Below are 17,307 nucleotides of genomic sequence, written 5' to 3'. Positions count from 1 at the left end.
AAAATAAAAATTTAAAAAAAAAAAAAAAAAAAAAGGCAACTGCTCAACAATTTGCTTACTGCATAATAGATGCAGGTCAGGGATCGTCACATGACAATAAAAGCAACAAAATACTGTAAAAACCGATTAAGCAAGTTAACATATAAGTTACTGTTAGAGAAATGATAATCAGACATATTGACATTGTTACATATTTCATTTGCGGCTAAGCACAGCGAAGGAAAGGATAATTAGTACTTCAAAACGAAATAGAAAAGATACTGAAATCTCATAATGTGTCCCATTGGAAATATGGTGCGAAAGTAACACCATCTCTCGAATGACGTGAACAATTCTAAGTTTGCCGAAACAAAATTGTAGGCCAATGACTGATGATTCTTAACGAATCTCTTTTGCACTTGACATAAGGCAGAAACCTTCCTTTGAACAGGATACAATTTGACTGAATCATTAACAACAACAATAGTGCTGCTGCAGTCCCGGCGCCCCCCTCGAGTAGGTACTGGGAATAGAAATCTGACGCCTCCGTCCAGCCCATAGCGTAGTCACTATACCGACTGAGCTATCACGGCTGATTTTCATTTGAATGTGTAAGTCTGTCGGATGGAAGTACAAATAATTTTATAGAATAAAATGACTCGAAGCATCGTCCAGTGTGATTGATTTATAATAGTTTTATTTCAATATTTTATTTTCCATGACATGTTTCGGTAGGGATGACCATCTTCAGAAGAACATGATCAGCATTTACGAACCCATTAAAAGAGTGCCATTAATATATAAAAGTTATACCTAGTAATGACAATGGAAATGTTTTTCTCTCTGTCTCTCTCTCTCTCTTTCAATGTTGAGTGAAACAAAGGCCTCTATTTCTCTTCCTTGGGAACACACGATTATTCTAAGTGTGAATCCATTAACCGATACGTGCCGCAGGATAGGGTCTTCTTCGGTTCTTTCTATTTCTATGGCTATTCCCGCTTCCCAAGCCATTACAAGGGGCCTGTAACACCCCCAAACATCATATAATCCTCTTCCATCCCCCCTCACTAATTTTGTGCTTGGTGCTAAATCAGAGACCCCAGAATTAAACTGTCTGTACATTCACTCCCAGGCCTTCCTACGTCTCCCGTTTCGTGTTGCAGCACATGGATAAGGCATTTAAGGGGTCCCTGTGTTCCTGTATTCTGTCTATTTTTCTTCTTAAAGTAAGCGATTATTTTTATTAAAAAATAGCAGAAGGCCAGAACGAACTACGTATTGCATAACTGCACACTGTCCATCAGATACTGTTAGGGCATTCACATACATATGATATGTGTAGGACATGTAAAAAGATTATAAGACGTGATAAATTGTACAAAATTTTACTTGGTGGAAGTAAAATGTTATTACATAACGCTTAAAAGTCTAAATCGTTGACTCCGCGACGCGCGACAGTAAAACACTTCCTGGCGACGTGGCACTGTGACGTCACAGTAGGTTTCCCCTCTGCGATGTAACCATTCACTACACACTTCCCCGCCACGACGCAACGGCAGGGCAGCTGTTACGCAATGAGACAGTAGCCGTTGTGAGGTAACAGTAGCTATGATCAACACTTCCCCCCCCTCCTCCGATTTCAAGTATAAATAGCAGAGGTGACACCGTCCTGTAGCAGTGTGTTGACAGAGAGCAAGCAGTGAGGATCTGAATTCACAAGCAGACTCGCAATTTCCAGAAGCCATTACAACGTGCACTGAGGTGAGAACATAACATGTACTTAGGGCGCCATCAGGATTTCAGACTATAGGCTATAGGGTCAAGTGATAGAATGTCTAATGAACAGTTAATTGGAAAGGATTAGGAAGGAAGCAGTCTTTCCTCTGATCGAGGTACCATCGTGGCATTTGCTTATAGGGACTAAGAACAAGTATGAAATATCTCAGTCCGGACAGCTGATATCCAGGTCGAGATTCGAACCCAACACCTCCAGCGTGCAGGTTTCGAGCGTTATAGCTGCAAGAGTCTGCTCCGTCTGTTCTTTTTTATTCTTAATGACGGCTCACGCATTGCTTTCGTAAAACTGTGTCGGTCTAGATATATTATATTTATATAATTATATTTATATATATGATATAGTTTTACGTAGGTTACAGTGCGATTTCCGTTCCTTGTTTTCGGGATTTCTGAAATAGTTAGCCTACTACCTTATTTTTAAAAGATAAAAGTAGGTAAATGAAGTCACCTTCGTGTGCGTATGTATGTGTATTCCTCCAGCAATTAACTTCTTAATGGCTCAACCTATCTTAATGAAACTTAGTACTTCCTAAGGCATTTTTTTTTTCCATTGGCGCTACAACCCTAACGTGGGCCTAGGCCTACCTCTATGAAACTCTCCGTTTCACTTCGGTTTACTAGATCTTAGACTTTCGGTAGGACTCTTTGGGCGGGTGATCATCTCGTTGCAAGGCCACTACCTGTACACAAACACAGAGAAACGCCCACATAACATCCATGCCCTGAGTGAGATCCTAACCCACGATCCCGGCTTCCGAGCGAGCGAAGACAGTGCATGCCTTAGACCGCTCGGCTACCGTGACCGGCGTCCTAAGGCATACACCCACCAAAATTCTGTAAGAATTCCTTGCCTCCACTGCCCTAGCCACTTTCACAGCCTCTTGCATTCCACTCCCCTAGCTACACTAGGGGACCTGTACAAATCACCAAGTTCCTTAAAATGCTTACTTGATAACCTGAAGTGTTCGCCTACTTTTTACACCTCTCAGTTCTAAATATTTTCATGAGCTCTTTCTTGTCGCCTTTCAACGACACTTTTTCAGTACTGAAAATACGTAGCGTCGGGTGGTAGGATGATAATCGAATATCAAACTGCAAGGCAGCGATCGTGGTCTCATCATGATACTATCCCAGCATTCGCCTGGGTGGATTGAGGGAACCGCGAGGAACCTCAGCTCCGAACCAGAGTCAAATTAAGCACTTCCCGAATACGTCTTGGATCGTTCGCTGTAGAGCAACCAATTCTGTCCGCTTTCTTTTGAACATACGTTATTTATAGTAATAAATTTATTCAGACGAAATATACTTTGATACCCGGACTTGCGAAGTAAGTTGGTTCACCAGGAAATTGGCCTGAAAAATTAAAAAGCACCAGAAAGACAGTTTTTGAGTTACTAATAACGTGTATGCCGGTCATGGTAGCCGAGCGGTCTAAGGCATGCACTGTCTTCGCTCGCTCGGAAGCCGGGATCGTGGGTTCGAATCTCACTCACGGCATGGAAGTTTGTGTGTGTTTTTCTGTGTTTGTCTACAGGTAGAGGCCTTGCGACGAGCTGATCACTCGCCCAAGGAGTCCTACCGAATGTGTAAGATCTAGAAAAACCGAAGTGAACGGAGTTCATGGAGGTAGGCCTAGGCCCACTGGGGCTGTAGTGCCAAGGAAAAAAAAATAACGTGTATATCTTTATTTGAATTGGGGTTAGTAAATACTCACATCGATACTTAAACTTAAGATATTCGCTACGAAATTCGTGAAGATCTTTCTTCCAATGTTAGTCATTTCTCTGCTGAATACTGAGGACAAAACTCCATAAGGAACCAAATAAATATCAGATTCCTGTAAAGCACATCTCCCGCTGCGCAGTCGCAGTGCAAACTGACTAAGTAATTCGGATGATGTATCGGACCTCCAAACATTTGAATATCGTTTAAAGTTACAGACTTCTCGAGCATTATTCTTACTGCTGCCTCATGTGTCTGAGGTTGCCGTTGTTCCTCTGTCTTGCCTCGGGGCGCTGCCGCGAAGGACACGCTTGGAGTGGTTCCTGTTGTAGCCCTGGGTGTTCTCTGCATCTTCTCCTCCGCGTGTCTGCAGCCATGATAATTTGCGGGAAGGGGGTTTTCCCCTTCTGCCAACCGGTGGAAGACGTATTCCCTTTTTCAGGGATTCTTTGTGCAGGTGACCTCCTCCGCACCTCAAGCAACGGGGAGGTTGCTTGCAGTTTGCCCAAACGCGACAGAACTGCTGGCAGTTATGGCACTGCACAAGACCATTCTGAGCTCTATGTGTAAATGCCTCTACCCTGACTGCGATGTAGCAGAGGTTTTACAGTCTGAAAATTTTCTTGGGATTTTGCTGTCCTCGGTAAGGTTGTTGATCCACCGGAGGGTGACCGACGGGTGGCTGTCATCTGCTTGATGCTAATAACACCAAACCCGATGCTCACCAGCCCGTCAGATATGTCTTCTGCAGGGGTGTTGTGTGGTGGGTAACGTATCGCCGCCTTCATAGGTTTTCAGGATTTGGGACAGAACGAGTAATAGTTAATATTATTGGTATCGAAGTGGGATTTCACGGACTGGAAATCCGCCATGCCCCTCGTGATGATTCTGTTCCGTTTCTAGTGCTACGGAACTCAAAGCTTTCTTTGACCACATTTTTCAGTTGTTTTTGCAACTGAATCAGGTTAGTGGTAAACATTATGAAAACTGGAGGCGGTGTTCCTGATTTTTCAGGAACTGCATCCTCATTTGAAGTGGCCTCAGTATCGGAAACGCCGGTGTCCATACCCGCTCTCCTGGGGGGGGGGGAATTCGCGTGACGATTCCCTTGGGTGGGATATTTAGGGCCGGCTACATTTTGGTCTGCACTGCCCCTTTCTTTGAAGATCTGACGGACGGTTTCGTTAGTAGCGCACAGCTTCCGCCTCTTTACTTCTTGCAAACTGTCCTCCTGCTATGTTTGTTTCCTGTTGTTTTCTGTAGGTTATTTGGGCTGATATGGTGTTCGCCTTGAGCACGGCAATCAACTCGTTGTTACATTACTGTGTAAGTGTCGTACAAGGCACTAAAAAGTGGTTTTCCCTGGATAACTTTGCAGTAGCTCGCTCCGTTTTCTTCCGCCGTATTTACTACAATGCTAGCCCATTCCGCACTTTCCCCTCCGGATGCTGCTTAGTCAAAGTCAAAGCACATTGCGACTCACGGTCAGTTAGTCAGTGAGTCTTGATGCAGAGCTCCATCTGGGGCTCATGACCAGATATTAATTAATACCGTTTGACAGTTACGGTCTTGCTTGTGTGAGACACCATCTCCGACGAGAGGACGGGTCTGCTTCTTGTATATGCTGCTGGCCCTAGGCAGTGGTCTTTCTTGGGTCCGAGTCCCTTGGGACTGGCGACCATATTTTACTGTCTCAGATTTGAGACTTCCCTTTTCGTCGCCTCCTACTACTCGCAGGGTCAGGGTGGAGGAATTCGACCCCGCCTCCACACGGGGTTGTTCAGGCTGTTTAGACAATCAAGTCTCTCTTATAAACCCTCAGTTGGACAGCGGAAAACCCACCTCGCTTCACTGTTGCGTAAACGCCGTTTACAGGCGTTGCCGGGCAGTGCTGCCGAGAGTTATTTATTGCTGTGTAGCAACCACCGCACGGAGGAACACCGCTATTTTTAATATTGCGTAACCTCGTTTCCACCGTTGCGAAACTTGGCAACCGACCGTTTATCAAAGGTCTGCCTTCGTGGTAAATCGTTCCACCACCCGTTGCACAGCAACGGTTAGACATGTCACACTGCTCCCATCTTAAGTCTGTTCGTCCCGACTAGCCGTACAGTGCATCACCGGTCCTTCCTTTCCGATCCTATACTTGCAACGTCTTCTTGTCTGGCTCGGTATTTCTTTTCTTCCCGTTTTCCGTTCTCCAACCGCTACACCTGCCTCCTTCTTATGGTTTCTCGTCTCGAGCAGCTCCATTATAAGCGCGAGCCTGTCCAGGTGTACTACCAACATTCTCGACCTAAGGTTCTCCTGGATTCTGTATACCACGTCATTTATCCTGTTGAGTACATTGTAAAAGCCTTCCAACGAGGACTGAAGTTTCGGTGATGTCCCTTTTCTGCGAGCTGGGCGATAGAGCCAAACATTGTCGCCCTCGTGGTAACCTGCGGAGTTGGCCAGTTTATCGAACATACTATTCATCCGGTCACTGCCGAGCTTCAGGTGTTGTGGATGTCGTGTAGGTCATCCACTAACTCTGCTGCATAATCGGTTGGGCGCAATTCCTTGTCTGGAGATACCCCAAAAAGCAGGTCGCAGAGCGGTCGGAGTTCTCGTCCGAATACAAGGCTAGCAGGGGTCAAGCCCGTAGTGTCGTGAGTGGATGCCTGTAAGCTAGGAGAAAGAGGGGTAACCTCTCATCCCAGTCCATCTGGAGGGATGTGACGACCTTCCGCGAGTGCTCCTCGAAGGTGTTAATGTAGCGTTCCACCATGCCGTCCGACATCTGAAGCCATCTCAGTGGTTTCTATTATATACATATAATTGTCTTGACGTAATCGGTATAGGTATGTCAAATATTGTATCATCATCATCAGTAATCTGTTAGACGACAGGTCCACAGTCTCTTCCAAAACAGTTCCTCCACTTCATGCGATCTAGAGCTTTCTCCTTCAAATGAGAATATCCTCTTCTGTTCCCAAGGTCATCCAGCATCTTCTTACGTCTTCTTCCTCGTCTTCTCGTCACTTCTATCCGCCCCTCTATCTTTCCTTTAATAACTTCTTTTAGAAGATAGTTACTGCGTAAGATATGACCAATCCAATTAGCCTTCTGTTTTCTTATTTCGTGTAGGATATTCCTCTGCTCACTGACTCTAATTAACACTTCTTCATTTCTCACATAATCGGTCCAACTGATCTTCTCCATCCTTCTCCAACACCACATTTCGAAACTTTCCAGTTGTTTCTGATCTACTGACCTAAGTGTCCAAGTTTCAGCCCATACAAAACCATGCTCCAAATACAGTATTTCACTAGTTTCTTTCTTAAATTTAAGTCCAGTTTGCTGGTAAAAAGATTCTTCTTCTTGCAAAACAGCTCGATTTAATTTCACAAGTACGCCTTCCATCATCTGTTAACAAGCTACTCAAGTATTTAAAACATTTCACATTCTCCAGTTGTTTCTGGTCTATCTTTATTGTGACGGGTTGGTTGTCTCGAAATTTTCATTACTCTTGTTTTTTCCACATTCATTTCCATGCCACAGCATATTGTATAACAAAGATAATAGTTATGAATTGCTTGGTTAGCCTGGAATCATTGTTACGGTTTAACGAAGGAGATTTAAAAGCGTCGCCCATACAGCATATTCGGGTGAAACAAATTCATAAGGAAGTTCATATGTGAAACTAGCCCCTGGTGTTGGTTACAGTCATGAATTCTCGGCTTCCATAAATGTGGGAACGTTTCTTGTCAGCTTCCCAAGGAGGAGCCTGTGCACACTGTGACAGAAACAGAATGACCGGAAGAAACAGACGTGGTAAAGTAATAGGCATATTTTCTTGGAATCATGGGTAATCAACTTTTCTGAGATTTTCTTAGGTACAATCCAATTTCGAGAACTGGTAATTAGAGTTAACTAATTATCGCATTTCAGCCAGGAATGCTCACTAGTAGAGGTAGGCGGAGTGATTCGGCTCCAGCCAAGTTGTCCTACAATCCATCACAGATATGAGGCCTTCCTATAGTTGAGTTTGCTGTCTAGCTTTCAGCTTCTCATGTGCCTCCAGAATAATCTGAAGATATTTATTTCTATTTCTCTGTTCGCAGGTGGAGGGATGGAAATGGCTACGGTTCAGGAAGATTTGGCAAGCGAATTCCAGTGCCCAGTGTGCTGCAATTATATCCAGACTCCTATACTACAGTGTCCTAACGGTCATGTGATTTGCACCAATTGTCGTCTCAAGTTCACTTGTTGTCCAATATGCAGGGCACGTTTGGGAAACAGTCGGAACTTGTTAGTGGAGAAAATTACAAGAACTCTTAAGCTTCCTTGCAACTATTCAACATCTGGCTGTGCAGTAGCCCTTCTACACACTGAGAGGAGGGCACATGAAGAAACATGTGAATTCCGGCCATGCCCCTGTCCGTTCCCAGAGGACGGTTGCAAATGGCAAGGTTCCCTTGAGGACGTGGCACCTCACCTTAAGAAGTCTCATAGATTTATCGGAGATATTGAAGATAAGGTTTTTCATTTATCAATATCAGAGATCAATGAGCCAAGACCAGCGGTCTGGTTCCATATGCTGTCGCGTTTTGGCTACAATTTTATTGTGGTATTTTGTAAACCAAACGCGGTTGATGGGCGTGAACAATATTTTGTTACAATACAACTGATTGGGTCAAGGACACAATCTGAAAACTTTACATATAGGTTGGAACTAAAAGGCCAAAGAAGACGTTTGTTATGGGAAGCAACAACAAGATCCATCCAAGAAGGAGACTTCTCAACAATCATGAACTCTGACTGTCTGCTACTGAATCTCTGCACTGTCAAAGAATTTGCAGATAACGGCAAGCTGAGCTTCGATGTGTCAATTTCTATGGTCTGAGACTGGCATACTTTGGAGTTGATGATCACTGCCAGAGTTTTAATAGTATTGCCTATCGATAACACTACGCAACATGAGTTTTTTTTTTTGATATTAGCGTATAGTTCTGGAAAATACCCTCACGGATTCTCATATCAAGCAAAGATTTAAAACACTGAACAGAGGAGAAAACGTGATCAGCTGGTGTTTGAGGTAGCATATTTTTTGCAATGACTGTACTTGAGCAATTGTAAATATACAGTGAGACAAGAATACAGATATTAATTTTCTATCAGTATATACATATAAGTGTTTGCGTTCTCTACACTGCTTCCCTCTAGTGCTGAAATGAAGTGAAGTAACGAGATCAGCATGCCATTTTTCCCCTCTGAACTTTGGAAGCAGTTGACCAATTTTCATTAAATGTGCTGTGAATATTCTGTTGTTTGTGGTCACTCAAATGCAGTACTTTTTAACTTCCTGCAATCAGTAACAATAAGAGCATGGCAGTTGCGCGAACTTCAGTGGTGGAAGATAGAAGTAGTGTAAGGTAATAAATATATCTTGAAACGTGGCAATTTTCTTTAGATGAATGTGAAGGAATTACAGGATGCTGCCTGATATATGTATTTAGCTTTCGGTTTGAGGGTGACAACATTTTGAACTAAGTATTTTCAGTTTGATATTGAAATTTATCATAAACACACCTGCAGATTCTGAATGAAATTCTGTTTAGCATAACCGTAATTTTAAGTTACAAGTTCTTCAGGGAAGTAAAACAAAATACCAGTAATAATGCTAATGGTACTATAGAAGTAAAAACATTTGCAACAGGAATGGAGTTCCTCTTGAATTTCGGTTCCTTGAATACGCATCATGTGGCCTCTATAAGTTATAACCAGTCACCATAGGTTTCTCGTTGTACACAGGCGATTTAAATACCGGTAAGTTACGCAACACTGTGGCTCTTCACTCGGTATCACAGGTATCTCCACGTTATTCGAGAACAGAGCGTTATTTGCTATGAATTTCAAAATATTCGGAGCTTCCAACCGGAGATATGAGACGTTAAATATGGCCGATATGGGGCCTAGAGCAAAGTTTGGAAGCCCCTGGAAAGTTTTGGAAAATAGATACGGGGTTCAAAACTACGTGATTATATTCCATGTGTAGGTAACAACAAAGGGTAGAGACCACATACCTGACACTTACACCCTCCCTTTGGTTTTTGAATGTAAAAAATAAGGTTATATTTTAGCGTCCTGTTGCACTGATTCACGTCCGTGATGTGTATACGCAGCAACCGTCTTACAGTGCACACAATTTCACCTTTCTCTTCACTACATTTTTCGGCCCTAAGATGCCATCTTCAGGTGTGGTTTATTTACGTCAACCATTGCACTGTATGCCATTATGTCTCCTTTATAAAATGATTAAAATGTATACAGGATGTCCCAGGAGGAATGTGCCAGACTTCCGGAGGTTGTTCCTTATGGTAAAGTATGCCGATATAACCCAAAACACCTATGTCCAAAGTAGAATGGTTACGGAGATAATGGCCCGAGAATAGTGTGATCTTCTGGCGGATCCACGCACTTTACCTGTCAGCTGACTAGTCTTATCGATGTTTGTCCTTGAGTGTGGTGATGACGGCTCATGTTAGCCTCACACACTCGCATACCAGAACGCGCAGTCAGCAATGTCACGTCAGTGCTTGCCATTCATGTGTCATGTACAGTGCTTGGAACCCTAACGACAACTTTGACATAGCGTGCGAGTTTTTTTGTGGTTCAATTTAATGGCCTCATGTCACTCACAAGTTAGTTTGATGTTACGTACATTTTTAACATTACAGAAACCGCATAATCCTGCCAGTTTTAATATGTATTTGGTAATCAACAAGTGTCTTAACACCTGTCAAAGTTTCACACTTCTCTGGCCATTATCTCCGTAACCGTTAACTTTGGACATAGGTGTTTTGGGTTCTACTGGCATACTTTAACATAAGGAACACCCTCCCGAAGTCTGGCACATTTCTCCTGGGACACCTTGTACATGTCATGTATAATAATAAAGTTTATATATTAAAACTTTTCAAGATTTATCATCTATACGTCGCACTTCAAATTCGCGAGTTACGTCAATCCTCTCCTATGGGGGTACTCTTCTTATATTCTTGTGTATATTGTGTCCTGTGTTGTGTCCTTCCCTTGTGACTGCGTGCGTTGTATTGCTGGAGACATGATGACATACAGTGCAATGGTTTGACGTAAATGAAATTATACCTGAAGATGGCATCTTAGTGCAAAACATGTAGTGAAGAGAAAGGTGAAAAAGTGTGCACTGTAAGACGGTTGGTACAAATACACATGATGGACGTAAAGAAATAAGTTCTTTTTTTTTATTCTAAATCGACACGTAAGTTTCAAGCTTAATTAGACCTTGAGGAAATGTGTTGAATAAAACCTTGTAATGACATGAATTGTAGTCCCTATCATGAGGAAAAATTTGGTTTTCTATTGGAGTATCTAGCTTCAATAGGTTTCGAGATTTATGAGATAACGCAAACTTCCATTTCAGCCTAAAACGCGTTTTCCTTCGCATTATATAAACGGCCGTACGGGGAGAACCGAGCGCATTACAATTTTTTTAAAAAATATTTTTGAAGTATGAAAATACTCTAACCAAAAACTGATGCCGGAAGCAGCGTCATCAGCAGCGACTTGAAGCACAGAGCAAATGATGCTCGAGATGGTTCAAGTTCGTATAGCAACAGACCTGACCAGAGTGGTTGAACGGCTGTTGTACTGCGATGTGGAAAGCAAATGGAAAAAGTACCACATTATCACTTTTCCCTGATAGTCTCTTTCCAAAATCAGAAGATCGCATTAAGTGGAGGAACTGTTTTGGAAGAGACTGTGGACCTGTCGTCTGACAGATTACTGATGAATGAATGAATGAATGAACGAATGAATGAAAACACTCGTACTTAGAAATATGTGTACAAAATATACAAAATTTTAAAAATGGTCGAGCGACCTATCTGGATGACTTCACCTCGAATAATCCAATACGGTATGGCCAAATCACAACATTTAAACGGTGCTACAGTATTTGGTTACGCGTGGTGTGGAATTTAACAATGAATTATTTTGACGAATTCTAATTAACATTTACGTTTTGGAGTCTAAAATATTATAATTGCGTGATGAATTCGGCTTTACCTAACATCTGATCGCTTTCACTGTGTGACAATTATCTGCAAATTAACAGGAAATAACAAGATGCTGGTTTCTCCTCTGCCGAATGTTGCAACACGATATTCATTGATTCTGATTCGTGTTCCACAGGATGAACTGCAAACACCCATAATTCCGAAGGAATGTTTTTTTTATTGCCGTGAGGGCGTTGGAGAGAATATGTGGTCATGAGAGGAGAAAAAAATAGGATAATGGAGGGTCTCCATGATTTTCACTCACCAGATGGCATCCGTGTCACGAAATCAAGACGAAACATTTCGATGTACCTCGCAAGGGATGAATGAATTTGTACATAAAATTAGTTAGAAAATCCGAAAGAAGGTCACTTTGAAATACCCTAAATTTGTCATCCAAATGAAGATAGAACCAAACCTTAATACATAAACAAGGCAATATTTCAAATTATATTTATTTAAACTTTACTCCAAAGTTTTAGATGGGAGACTGGAAGATAAAATTTTAAGAACTGACGGTGGAAAATATTTTCCCAAATTTAGTTTGTACTTGAACAATGCCGTCTTCTGGGATGTGGCGCTATGTAGATCTTGCGCGAACAGACGTTTCGGAGGAGGAAGGTCGCTTCACACAAGATCTACGCTGCGCCACATCCCAGAATGCGGCATTCTTTATAGTCACCACAGTGAAAGGCTCAACAACTCGAGACTCTATAAAAATCTATCCTGAAGATGGAGGCGATACTTTCCTCCGAAACGTTGATTCTCACAGGATCTACATGGTTCCACATCCCTGAAGACGACACTCTTCATAGTCACCGCCGTGAAAACCTCATATCTAACTTTTCGTTATTGCTAGTGGGGTGGGACTAAGTCCCTTGTACTGCGGCCACTTCTGGCCTATTGTACCAGCCCCAGACGATAGGTGAGGGTGATTGTGGAGCAATTGGTGGAATGAAGATTGGCAGGGGAAACCGAAGTACTCGGAGAAAACCTTCCCCAGCGCCACTTTGTCCACCACAAATCCCACTTGACCAGACCCGGGATCGAACCTGGGATGCCACCGACTAACCGCTTGAGCTATGGCGCGGCCCTAGTCATATCTAACTTAGTCTGTACTTATTGATACGATATGAATTACTCACTGCCTGTGTATAAATATATCATATGAGATATGCCACCGTGTAGTCTTGTAGGTGCTTAGCTGCAAGGAATCACATCACAGACCAGAGACAATCTCACTATTCCTGCGTAACGTACATCTCAGTTTATGTCGTCCCCTTAGAGTAAAAGCCAAAGTTCGTATCCCTACAATGAATAGAGCACAATTATATCCTGAATTTTAGGGCTGAATTTCAATTTGACACCAAGCATGACCAAAACTGAATCTTACTTGCATTACCGCCTGATTACATATAATGTAATTTCGATATTCTACTCCCGTATTCAGATATTGCAACTTTGGAATATTTCCGAACATGTTATTAGCAATATCTCTAGTATACATGGGACATGTCTCATACAAATACGTTGTAATAAAATCTATACATAAATTTTATAGAACCAAGTGAATTCCACACTGTACTTGGTCGGATTTGTTTAATCTTTTTCTCCGTAATTAAAATAGTGTGTACGGCCACACAGTGGATTGGTCGTATGACGTATGAAATACGAGTATATTCTAGTTTATCTAGTTCTGAAACATAACCTAGTATCCCACGAATGTACGCTCATAAAATGTCAACTTGCATTTTGTATCTCCCTCAGAACTTGAATGATGTCCTTTTTTTTTTTTACTTGGCACTACAGCCCCAGTGGACCTAGGCCTACCTCCATGAACTTCTCCGTTCACCTCGGTTTTTCTAGATCTTACACATTCGGTAGGACTCCTTGGGCGGGTGATCAGCTCGTCGCAAGGCCTCTACCTCTACACAACACACAAACTAAACATCCATGCCCTGAGTGGGATTCGAACCCACGTTTCCAGCTTCCGAGCGAGAGAAGACAGTACATGCCTTAGACCGCTCGGCTACCGTGACGGCCGATGTTGATTTTACCATAAGAAATTATTGTGTGAATAATTACAGGTAAAAACCAGCGTGTGTTTGTGCGTGCGCGGGCGCGCGTGTGTGCGTGCGTACATGTCGTCTTCCGTTTGCAGAGGACTCGGAGTTAGAACAAAAACTTGAAATAACGTAATACGTTGCAAGTCTGCCTCCTGTAACGACATGAATTTAAAAGCTAAAATTATGGGATGTTGACCCTTTGCTGGATAACGACCGCGAAATAAGGAAGTACAGAAGAGCCGTGACTTTGTAACGGCTTCGCAAACAAACGTGTTTCCACCGCAACACTTATCGAAAAAAATGAGGAACGGTACTTTCTGTGCTGTGCGCGCCGAGACGGTATCACTATAACTTCCAAAACAGATGCAGAGATCAATTTTACGTAAAGATAGAATCTATGGAGTTTCATTGCCAAATACTTTTTAAGATGTTTTTAAAAATATCTCAAAACATTATTATAAATTCTTTGTATTATAAATGTATGCTAAACTACTTTTGATGTTAACGCAGGTGTTACATAAACTAAGCACTGTGCTGTAAAGGGTTAATTGGATAAATCGTTGCAATGAGGGTCATGCAGTGACCTACTTACATCTGTGGTCGACAGGGTGGGAGCGGTTATCACCTCGGAGACGGCAACGGACACAGTTATAGCTCCACGACCGAGTCCTGCTTTCAACTGAAAAACAGAATAATCGCTCCTGCTGGGATCCCTGGCCTGGCCGCAACTTCGGTCTACTTCGGCCAATTTCGGCGAACTTCGGTCAAACTTCGGGCTCTTCCGGGAAACACCGACCCCGAGAAGCTCACTACATTTCTTCCGGGCGGTTAATCCACAGAAAAATAAAAATATATATAACGCCAATGTTGCTGGTTCGATTTCGAATGTTATTCTAGTATGAGGACTCGCACTAACTGCATTTCTGCCTCTCTCTCTCCTAGTCTTCCCCTCGTAAAATATTCACTCGTAATAACATGGAATTCTGACGCTGAGAAAACACCTGCTAACAGCTGTAGGTGTTTTTATCTTCCGTGACTCGTATCTACGGTTTCTTCTACTGCGAACAAAACGCAATATCTCGTTATCACTGAACGAAGTCCAGTTTTATATACTCGTACAAGATAAAGTTACCCCTGTAACAGGCCGTGAAGGTCCATAGGGTTGTGAGATGTTGAGGCTCCCACATCTAGACAATCGGCTCACAGATGACGGTAAGTTTGTCAGCATTACGCGCTGGCCGCCCTTTACCCCCAGGAAGATTGCTGATACTCACTTCTGTTAGAGGGAGTCCACCCCAGTGCCATTGTGTGGTTTGAAGCATTAGGTAAGCTGAAAAAATCAAATCATCTGGACTCGAACCCGCGACCTTCCAGCATAGTGCCTCAATCACATACACAACTGCGTGCCCCTTTGATGTACTCGTATGTGAACTAATGATATTAGTTTCGGCACCGCTAACCTCAAAGCCCGCCACTGGACATTATTCTGAGAAATTTCCATCCCTTATCTGCGTCCTAATATTCATGGGACCCGGGAAAAGCTCAAGAGTTTCTGGCCTTTCCTACCGGATTGTGTTTCACTCCCTTGCCCCACCCTAAACAAATCACAACATGCTAGAGCGGCTCACACACCCCTCATTTTCAATTTCACAGTAGAAACGTTTTTCTTCTCTTAGTTTATAAATATCACAACTACTTGACAATTCGAAGTGTTCAATTAATAATATTAAGTGCATGACGTAATTAAGGCGAGGCGACAGGCGCTAGTATTCAAGAAGAGATGAATATGATATAGAAATAGAAGTGCAAGCTGTAAAATTAGTGTTAATTGTAGTTACATGTGGATGTCTGAAGGTAGAAGGGGGTTCACTGATGTCGGTCACATTCAAGCCTCCTAGAAGCCATAATAGGCAAACCTACCCCCTAAGAGCCATCTTAATATTATCCTTTTTTATTCTAAAGTTCCGGCTACCACAGCACGTGTCTTTCAAACATCTCCTGTCTGGTTCTTTTCAGTTCAGAGACTATCACGTGTCTTTCAAACATCTCCTGTCTGGTTCATTTCAGTTCAGAGACTATCACAACAGTTTCATAACATAGGCCTATACTTATTTTAAGTCATTTTGGGATAGGTCAGCCAGTAAAGTGACTACCTATCGATGGAAAGCAAGGGTTCGATTTCTGGCAGGGATTTTGCTCATCGCCATCAAATCTAATTCATACCGAACATCGTACCCAACGCGTACTGTGGAGTCTTCCACCGAAGAGAAGCGACCAGACTGCGCACGCGCAGCTCCAACTATAGCCGAAATTAAGAATGCGCAAACATTTAATCCCTTATTTCTATGCGAATTCTTAATGTGTTGCTTAATTAAGCACTGATACAACTTTATCTATTTATCTATGGCTCTTCAACCCCTTTGTTGGACCTTAATCCTATATACAGTCGGTAGGACTCTTTGGGCGGGGGATCAGCCGGTTGCAAGGCCTCTGCAAACACATAGAACGATATAAACATAAATATATGCACATAAACGTGCATGCCTTAAGTTTGATTCGAACCCACGATCCAAGTTTTGAAGCGAGCTTAGATGGCTCGGCCACTGTGACTGACCTGACAGAATTTAAGCTGAAGAGTGAAGGCGAGAGAGGCGAGATCTGTGACGTTCTGGGAATGAAGGGACTTGTCAGTGCTGTCGCCTCACTGCAGCGAGTAAATGCTGGTTCAGAAAGGCCATGTAAACTGAAGAGTGAAGGCGAGAGAGGCGAGATCTGTGACGTTCTGGGAATGAAGGGACTTGTCAGTGCTGTCGCCTCACTGCAGCGACTGAATGCTGATTCAGAAAGGCCATGTAAGCTGAAGAGTGAAGGCGAGAGGGTCGAGATCTGTGACGTTCTGGGAATGAAGGGACTTGTCAGTGCTGTCGCCTCACTGTAGCGACTGAATGCTGTTGGGTACAGCGTAATTCTGTATCAATTATCTATATATGTATACTTATGCCGTATGTTCCATACCAGCTCCTGCCTAGCGGATCCGTCCAGCCTGGCCCATCGTACCGACTGTGGCTTTTCTCCCTCGAGATCCCTTACTCAATCCTAGGGAGGCATATTGCACCACGCTGACAAGCAAGTCGTTTCTTATGAGCCTGTCCCTTACCCATATAGAGATGGGATTCACGGGTCAAAGTGGGTAGAAGAACGCGGTTCTTTACCCACATTGTCGAGGGACACGGCTCAAAGACAGGAAGTGATTCATTTCACCGGCGTAAATTACCTAATACCACAGTGAATTAGCACTTCCGTCTTAGTGTGTAGGTACCACATTCAAACGTGGACACTGAGACCGATAACTTTCCACTTATATCCGGAAAATGACGGCAGTATGTTGGCTCGAAATGTTGGTAGCAATCTACTGGGCAACGCACTAAAATAGTTCAAAAGATCGTCATTCTCATACACTTACTAAAGTGTTTCGCCGTTTTTCTCAACGTCTTCATGCAGACATAGCTATGTCAGAGTAATGTAAAACGCGACGTGACCGCCTCATCCCTAATTTTTAATGCTGATAGTTTACTGCCAACAAAAGGTGGTTATGTAAACTAACAAAACAACAAATGCATATTTCAAGAAGTCTCTAACGGTGAACTCACAAAAGCCTAGCT

At 42.9% G+C, this 17,307-nt stretch overlaps 2 protein-coding genes across 2 annotated transcripts in view; one reads left to right on the top strand and one right to left on the bottom strand.

The window, feature by feature from the left end:
* Positions 1-8,578, top strand: part of LOC117282406 (E3 ubiquitin-protein ligase SIAH1B-like) — a 20,840-nt gene extending 12,262 nt beyond the window's left edge. The window contains exon 2 of the mRNA XM_033751853.1: positions 7,605-8,578. Coding sequence (XP_033607744.1) covers positions 7,613-8,386 — 774 coding nt within the window. The 5' untranslated portion in view covers positions 7,605-7,612 and the 3' untranslated portion in view covers positions 8,387-8,578. The remainder of the gene's footprint in view (positions 1-7,604) is intronic.
* The window catches only part of LOC111865514, a 163,233-nt gene extending 147,358 nt beyond the window's left edge, over positions 1-15,875 (bottom strand). The window contains exons 1-2 of the mRNA XM_023853609.2: positions 15,869-15,875; positions 14,238-14,324 (exon numbers count right to left, since the gene is read on the bottom strand). Of these exons, the coding sequence (XP_023709377.1) occupies positions 14,238-14,324; positions 15,869-15,875 (94 nt within the window). The remainder of the gene's footprint in view (positions 1-14,237; positions 14,325-15,868) is intronic.
* Positions 15,876-17,307: the final 1,432 nt, after the last annotated feature.

The sequence above is a fragment of the Cryptotermes secundus genome, unplaced genomic scaffold (genome assembly GCF_002891405.2).
Source record: "Cryptotermes secundus unplaced genomic scaffold, Csec_1.0 scaffold555, whole genome shotgun sequence".
In the NCBI taxonomy this organism is placed as follows: Eukaryota; Metazoa; Arthropoda; class Insecta; order Blattodea; family Kalotermitidae; genus Cryptotermes; species Cryptotermes secundus.
This window is presented reverse-complemented; position numbering and strand designations above follow the sequence as displayed.